Source organism: Cynara cardunculus (genome assembly GCF_001531365.2).
Source record: "Cynara cardunculus var. scolymus isolate 2C chromosome LG 8, CcrdV1, whole genome shotgun sequence".
Classification (NCBI taxonomy): domain Eukaryota; kingdom Viridiplantae; phylum Streptophyta; class Magnoliopsida; order Asterales; family Asteraceae; genus Cynara; species Cynara cardunculus.
Genome location: NC_037535.1, coordinates 25,205,112 through 25,213,827, shown reverse-complemented (window position 1 = coordinate 25,213,827; position 8,716 = coordinate 25,205,112). Strand labels below are relative to the sequence as shown.

Here is an 8,716-nt window from a genome sequence, read left to right as displayed (position 1 = left end):
ATATAACTAGGATAATCAGCTGAATTCTAATAAAATATTTAATTATCATTTTTATAAAAAATTATATTATTAAAACAGAAACAAACTACTTTGTTATTAAACTTAAATTAGATTATAATATGAAACTGAATTAAAGAAATTACACAAAAAATGAGAACTTTTAAATAATTAATTTGATACTAATATCGATATCTTTTTTTTCAAAAATAGAAACATTATCACTTTCTCAAAATCATATAAAAACGTATTATATTCACAGAGACAAAAAATAAAATTAAATATTAAAATCAAGATGTATCTCGTTGAATTATGCGAATACCTTTTTGTAATTTTAAAAAGATTATAAAGAGTCTGCTGAAAAATGAAGATGACTTTATTACCTAATTAACAAGCTTTTGGGCCTGCGTATAGAATTATAATCCATGGGCCCATTTCGAGAAAGCCCAATTTCACTTGTAAATATGGGCCCAGAAGAAGAATCTAGAAATAGAAACCGTATAAAATCCCCAATTTGCAGTAACGGTCTGATGTCTTTCCCTCCACTTCTTCCCTCCAAATCTAATAATCGACTTCCTTCGATTCACCTCTCGATTGCTTGCGATCTCAAAGTTCCATGGATGGATTCAGTAATGGTTTCACTTCTTCAACCTCCATTAAACCTAAATCTCCTTCTGAAGGTACTCTCTTTCTATCTCTCTCTCTCTCTCTCGATTAGTTCAGTTTTCCTAGACTAGAATGAGTTTATCTGTTACTTAGGGTTCAAATTTGTATTTAGGGTTTCGATTTGTCAGTTGTGAAGTTTTTTACGTAAGTTTTGACGTAATTTGTTATGTTGTTTGAATTTTGTTTAGTGTTTACTGTTTACGGAACTTATTAGGATTTTGTTGTTTTTGAAGGAAATGACGAGGATGAATTGATTGAAGCAATGGCTTTGAAGTTAACGGTTGTTGATAATAAACGACTAATGAGTAAGCATTTCATGTCTACCAAGGTATCAGCAGCTTCTAAGACTGCTGTTTCTAAAAGGAATATGTCGGGAGTAAGTGAAACCTTTAGACGGTGAAGAACAACACTTTTTGTTAAGATCGTTGAGTTTTGATTCAAAAAATTCAAGTATTCCTGTTGTTGATGGCCATGATGATGTCAAGAACAGTTTGTTTGTTGACTCACAATTGCAGCCTTATGAGTTATGACCCGATTAAGAATTATCTTTCCCCTAGACCTAGGCACCGCAAGATCTTTGCTCGTCAAGAAAGTGTAAATAGGATCAGAAGAAGTGCCTCTTTTGATTCTGGAATGCCCTTTCTGGAAGAAGAATTAAAGTCAAATGGTGATTGTGCTTTAGGTTCTTCTTCTCAAGAAGAGTTTGCAGAAGAAAGGAGGAGATAATTGAGAATTCTGTTGGTAAAGGTGAAGATGAACATAAAGAAGAAATGGAAAAAGAATTTGATGATTATGAGGAGGATAGCATATGGATTTCAAATATGTTCTTGCAATATTTGCTTGTAATGATTGTTCTGATCTTAACTAGTATGAACTCCCCAACCCTTTCGCCTGCTAGAGAAGCCATTTGGGGTTTTATAGATCTTTACACCAAGACTCCGATGATGCTAATGGTAGGAAATTTTAGAGAGATTGGTTTGGTTGTAAACACTGGTGAATTAGTTGAAGGATTAGAAATTGCAGTAACTGAAGAGATAGAAAACAATGAAATAGATGTTGATCAGGATGAAGAGGGCTCTGATCAGTTGGAAGGATTAGAAACTGCAGAAACTGAAGAAGTAGAAAACAACAAAAAAGACTTTAATCAATATGAAACATGGAGCAAAAAGAACTCCAAACAGTTGCAAGGATCAGAAATCAATGAAAATGAAGAAGTAGAAATTAAGGAAACAGAAGAACAATTGCAAGAGCCTGTGGTTCCAATAAGTAAAGAGAGGGAAAAAAACTCATTATATTGAGGCTAAAAAAGAAAGTTTTGGTCAGTTGTTAGCTGATTCCTGTGAGGAATTAGAAACTGAGAAAATGATGGTAGAGGAGGATGTTATTGGAAAAGAAGATAGTAACAAAGATGGCATATATGAAAACGATATTGAAGAGATAGAAACTACTAAATTTTCTGATCAAATTGGCAAGTTTTGATCCGATTTCAACAGCTTCCATTGGGGTTTCTGTTCTTATTCTGGTATCTTCGAGTGTCCGATATTGTTCAAAGAAAATAAAAGTCTCTTCCCCTTTGGAAACAACGATTGTCCACAAAGATTCCAGGGATGGAAAAAATCTTGAACCTCTTGTAAATCCTTCACATTCGGCGTACAAGATACATTCTGCATCTTTGATGCTAAATCCAATCAAGAATGAGGTTTCTAAAGCCGAAGAGAGCAACTTTTATCTATCTGATGCATTTTATTCAAGTGAAAGAAAATCTTCCCACTTGGAACTGTCATCTGGAGATTCTCTTTCACGTGGAAGTTTTACAGTTGAGAAGGAGATTGTAAAGAAACAGGTGAATCTATGATATTTGATAAGATAAAGTTTCAAGATACTATGTTAATATGGATGCTAACATGTTTTATTTTGGAACAGAAAAGCAAAAACCCGGAGGTAATGCTATCTACAGTAAGGTGATCAAGCAGAACACAAAATCGATCAGTCATGTCTCCATGAAACAGCCGTATGCCATCACCTCCTTGTGAGTTCTTTATAGCACTAATTACTAGAAACGAACATCTTTTTCGGCCATTTTCATAATCAAATGTATTGCTTTTTGATATCTTGGATTTGTGTCAGATTCTAGCATATTTGATGATGAATATAACCCTATATGATCTTTCCCATCTATGTGAAAACTTTTGCAGAAACTATGCTTATAAACCAAGAAACTAAGGTCCCATTTGGTTTTATGGAATAGTTTTGAGGGATTTGGATTTGGATTTGGAAGATTTGGTGTGTTTGGTTTGATGGATTTGGAATGGAATGGAATTCCATTTACTATAGATAATTATAAAAATAATTAAATTACCTTTTTATTAATGAATTACTAGAAAGCAAATTCTTTTAACATATTTTAAAACATTATTATATAGAAATCCTACGAAATCCCATGACTCAACCACCCCCGTGGGATTTCAAATAAATTCTACTATTACATATCCGAACAATCCTGCAAACCAAACATGGGATTGGATCCAAATCTATTCCATTTTTACAAACCAAGTGGACCCTAAAGGAATTGCCACTGCCACAGATAGGCTTTAGATGCAGGATGCCTAGTTATGTCCCATCAACTTATTGTAACATATTTAGATCAAACACACAACTGTTTGGTCCTCTAAAGCAGTCTATGATGACATTTAGACGTATTTGACATCCTATGAAGTTGATTTTGTTATAGCGCATCCATGTGAAAACTTTGCAGAAATCATGCTAAACAGCTCAAGAAACTAAACGAATTGCAGAATCATGATTTCATGTATGAAGTTATATATCATATATATAATATTTATATACACATAAAATCTCTCTCCTCTCCCAACTCTGCTACAAACATATGTAGTACCCAAAATTCTCTTTCCCTTTCCCTGCATACTAAAAAACTAAACAAAACTCCCAAAACTTGTTTAATTTTGAATACCACTAGTTGTTCTGTTGATCAGGAACCAGATGGGATTTAGTAAAACTTCTCTGCCTTAGAAAAGGTGAAGGTTTCTTTGAAATGGTTGGTTTGGGGAGGGTGTGGGATTTATAGTTATCTAAACCACCTCCATAATTCTTGCTGCTACCTTTCATCTTCCTCATCTTGTTGTATGGATTCTTTAGTTTCTTTGGAAGATCTTCAATGCTTATTACCCTTGCAAGAGATGTGAATGATTCTGATTTCCCTTGATAGAACTTTGATAACCCTCTTCTGCAAAAAGAAATTAAACCCAATTTAATATACAGATTCTTGATTCAAGATCACTTAAGTTTCTTTAACTGTGGGTTTTCGGGCATATGAGCACCGACTAATCCAGGTGAACCTCTATGGCCACAAGGGCTTTCGTAGCACCTGGATTCGACCCCGGGAAAATGAGATTTCCACTACATCCCCTGAGCTTTGATCCGTATGTCACAACCCGAAGTGGTTAAGATTGAAATCTTTTTGCATGCTTAAAAGAGCGAAAACATGACACCACAACAAAATCGGGATTTTTAAGACACCAAATATGTTAAAATCTTCTAATAGATTCAATTTATTTTAACATATTTACATATGACACACAATTGTTTGGTGTTATAAAACAATATTTAGACATATTTAGCAGAGACTTACTTGATAGGTAACTGGGACATTAGGTCAGATAAATCATGTAGAGAAGATCCAGCTGAATTAAGTGAAGATGAAGATGAAGATGAAGATGCATCATCATCTATGGTATCTACTGAAGAAGATGAAGAAATGGATGATGATCCATTTGAGATTGTTGAAGTTTCTTCACATGAATCTTGATCTGATGAGTTTTCAATGAAACCCCAATTATGGTGATGATTATTGGATTCACTAATTGTTTCCATGTAAAAGATAAGATGAATACTGTGAATAGAGGTTTGAATCTTGATGACTTTTTAGATGAATGGTTGTGAATGAAGAGGAAATGTGATGAAATGAAAGATGGGTTTGGACTTTGGATGATGGTTTTTTATATATATATGGGGGGATTTATGGCTTTATGCTCAGATTCGACACGTGGCAGGCATTTGTTGGTACCATTAAATAGGGCTTTTTAGTACCTTACCAATTCTACCCACTTATTCCATTACTAGATATGGATGGAATTTTTCCTACAAAATATGATATAAATATAAATATAACTAATTATCCTAGTACCCCTTTTAATGACTTGGACATTATCAAACAGCAAAAACATCTTTAAAACACGTATTTTTTATATTTTAAAATTAAGATAATCTTTTATTTAAAAAGAAAGGTTTACTTACTGTGCACTCTCTTCTAGTAGCTATAGACCTATCAAACTAAGCTAAACAAATAAAATATATTTCAAGGTAAGATCTAGAGGATAATATGTATGTAGACATAGGAACTGTTTAACAATAATTATTGGGTAATTGCTTGTCAGCAAGAATCACCACTCTTACTTATCTTATATGGTAACATTTTTGGTTATCAAAATGGATAACCAGGTAAGCGTTTACAGGATAAGAGTCACCAACCTTATTTACATGATAAGACTCTTAATCCTTACTTTTCTTCTTACTAGGTAAAATTTTTGGTCTTTGTTATGTTCGCTCGATAGAGTAATTGAATCGGTATACACTTACCAAGATAAGTGCTTAATAAACAACCCTTTATATTCAACTACAAATGGTAAAATGACTATTTCCATGACTACCTATTACTTGCAAAAAAGTGTTACCGAAAACCCAACCTCCCAGAAGATAAAATATTCAAACCATAAGCATGTATGAGAGATAAACAAATATTATATTATAATAATTAATAATAATAATAAGAAGAAGAAGAAGAAGAAGAAGAAAAAGAGAGTTGGGTTGTTATAAGACGGTGTATAATTTTTTTTTTTTTTTTTGAAGTATATAATATTTATATACGATAAATGCAACAAATAAACTCACACACTTTTTTCATCTATGATGAGGTTTGAATCCCTGATCTCCTAGAAGGCCAAGACTACGATACTGCTAGGATAAACACCGTTTGATATGTATAATTTAGTTGGTGGTGAGGGAGGCGTGGGTCGTTATCCAGGGGAGGGATTTGACCAACCAAAAGCGTGTCGTGTCGTTGATAACAGGGGATGAGTGGATAAGCTCCAAAATTCTTTTATTTTCTCATCCAATCTTCACATTTCATGCATATCCTTTTGTCCCCTTTTTTCCTCACCTTTTTCTCTTTTTATATATTTCTAGAACAAGCATAAATGCATGCATGATTGAAGGTTTAAATTCTTTAAACATAAATGATAAATCCATGATTTTTATTCTGTGGGTACATCTCAAAGACTTGTAAAGTCGTTTGATGTGTTTTTAATCGAATTTCATCATGTTGAGGGATTTTTTAAAAGTTTTTTGGTTGATTTCAAAAGTCTTTTTCAGTTTTTTGGTTGATTTCAAGAGATTTTTTTGGATTTTTTGTTGATCCTTGCAGTATTTTCTATATCATGAAAAACCGCTCAGCTATTAACGGGTGCACCTTTTGTACCCCAAATTCTTTTCCTTGGAATATAATATAGAGCAAGTGCCCTGGACTCCACTCAGGGATCTAATAGGTTTGCACTGGACACAATTAGTATATAGAAACGAAGTTAAAACAATAAGACAGTTAACTTATGAGAACTGCATAAAGGGCCAAATCATATATGATTCATAGTAAATGACGTGATATTTATAATACATCTAGAATGGTCAAGTTGACCAACCATTGCATAGATGAGTTTTCAACTAGTCGTCCACTCCCTTTTGGTTGTTAAAATCACATGTGATTTGGCACTTCTAACACTCCTCGTAAAATAACTAGTTTGATCATCATAACGGTTTATTCATACCTTTTTTTGAAAAATGACAGATTTGATTATTATTGGTTGATTTAATATACATAGGTGGAAATTCAAACGAGAACATCTTCATTTTACAAAAACATGAAAAACATCATTATCACATGTGATAGTACATATAAGACCTGGTGGGATGTAGGGTGCGAGTGCGGATGACGTGCCTTGCAACCTATGTTGCATCGAAGGTCGCCTAAGCATCTAATATATTATTACATCAAGACACTCTTATCGCATGTGATAATACACGTGAGGATTCTAGTGGTGTACGGGAACCTAGGTCATGCTAATGATTGCTCGTATCTCTACTTTAGTATTACATTTGAATCATATGTGATAGTACATAGTATCAGATGTGTCATTTAACAGGGTCGTCCCTTGGCATGTTAAATGTGAGATTTTGAACAAGGCTCCGAAATTTTAGGGCCCAAATTTACTTGTGCTTAGGGTGTAAATTATAGCCGATGTTTAGGTTCAAATTATTAATTGTTTAGTTTTGCATTCAAATTATCAATGGTTTAGGTTTAGGTTTAGGTTCAGTTTCAAATTGTTAATCGTTTAGGTTTAGCCTGTAATAAATCTCATGCCAACCGTACCAGATATTGTCCGTTTTGTCCGCACACCTAGACTCACAGAGCAGGTATCAAGTCTCTTATAAGACGACTTTTTTCCCCTATGCAACCAATGTGAGATCTTACAATCCATCCCCCCTAGGGAGGCCAGCGTCCTTGTAGGCACAGTCTGGCTCTTACCATCTGTAACATTCCAGGTCAACCGTACCAGATGTTGTCCGCTTTGTCCCGCACCCAAACTTATGGTTTTAAAATGCGTTTGATAGAGGAGATATCAAGACTTTTATAAGGCAACCTTTGTTTCCCTCCCAGCCAATGTGAGATCTTACATAGCCCATTTTTATTCTTAACATATATTCTTTGTTATCTCGGTTATGCAATGTAATAAAAAAATTTGGGTTTAGTAGGGCTCACAAAAAGATTGGAACGTCTTTGAAATATGATTGACTATGATAAAAATTGTTCTTATTTGAACCATTTTCTATATATTAATTTTGTGGTATGGGAAGTATGGTACATAAAAGAAGCTAAGTTACTAATGCTTATCATCTATTTCAAATACCAACAATTGGGTAAGGGTTCCCTAACTACAAGAATGGCCCTATGCCCCCCACTATAAGTCATATCATCACTGGCAATATGCCTAACTACAAACATGCTTGTTTTGGGTCAGAATCTTGCATATGGCTCACCTCATCTTTTATAATAATTATAATCTCAATAGATTTGGGTTCATTTACCAAATCACGTTACCTCGTCGGAAAAAATGTGGAGGACCAAAAATCTTACTCGATAAGAGGAAGACAAAGACCATGAGTCTTACCCGGTAAGTGAGGATGACAACTCTTACCACAATAAGCGCTTATCGGGTAAACTATTGCATACAATATCATTTTGGTGAATTAAAATTTTACCCGGTAAATAAATGATAGTGTTAAATTTTATCCATAACCGCTTACCAGGTAAATGTTTGGTAAATGACTCCTTAATGCTATCTAGATCGTTACAAATGCATGAGATATTTGAAGGATTTAGAAGGGGGTACAGGAAGTGCATATGCAAAACTGGCAACTAGCAGTAACGACAATGGTGATTGGAGATAAAAGAAATGAAAGGGTAAAATTGGAATAAGAGAAAGAATAGAGAATTTTGTTGACATACATACATACATAGGGTGCGATGGTGTAAACATGGAAATGGTGATGAATATTAAGTCAAATGAATTAGTCCACACCTGCCAAAGGAGACCCAAATCAAAACTTGTAACCCAATTAATCTAGAAGTTTCCTAGGGGGAGAATTGATCCAATACCAGTCGGAGGGACATTAATTCTAAAAATTCTCCCCGATTCAACGATATAATTTTTCCAATTACCTTTTGATCAAAACCAAAATACGTGTGTGAAAGTGTGTGTTTAGGTCAACTCTTAAATACATGATCTAGATTTCTTCACTTTTTGTATTAATATTTCCTGCATAATATTGAGCTTATTTTTACAATTATTTAGAATTTAATAAATTAAAGGGAGTGAATATATATATATATATATATATATATATATATATATATATATATATA

At 33.7% G+C, this 8,716-nt stretch overlaps 1 protein-coding gene across 1 annotated transcript; it reads right to left on the bottom strand.

Moving 5' to 3' along the window:
* Window positions 1–3,456: 3,456 nt before the first annotated feature.
* Window positions 3,457–4,676, bottom strand: LOC112516702. The gene is made up of 2 exons (XM_025123901.1): window positions 4,313–4,676; window positions 3,457–3,907 (listed from the first exon to the last, which is right to left on the bottom strand). The coding sequence occupies exons 1-2, from the start codon at window positions 4,552–4,554 to the stop codon at window positions 3,637–3,639; spliced, it is 513 nt and encodes a 170-aa protein (XP_024979669.1). The 5' UTR covers window positions 4,555–4,676; the 3' UTR covers window positions 3,457–3,636.
* Between the last annotated feature and the right edge of the window lie 4,040 nt (window positions 4,677–8,716).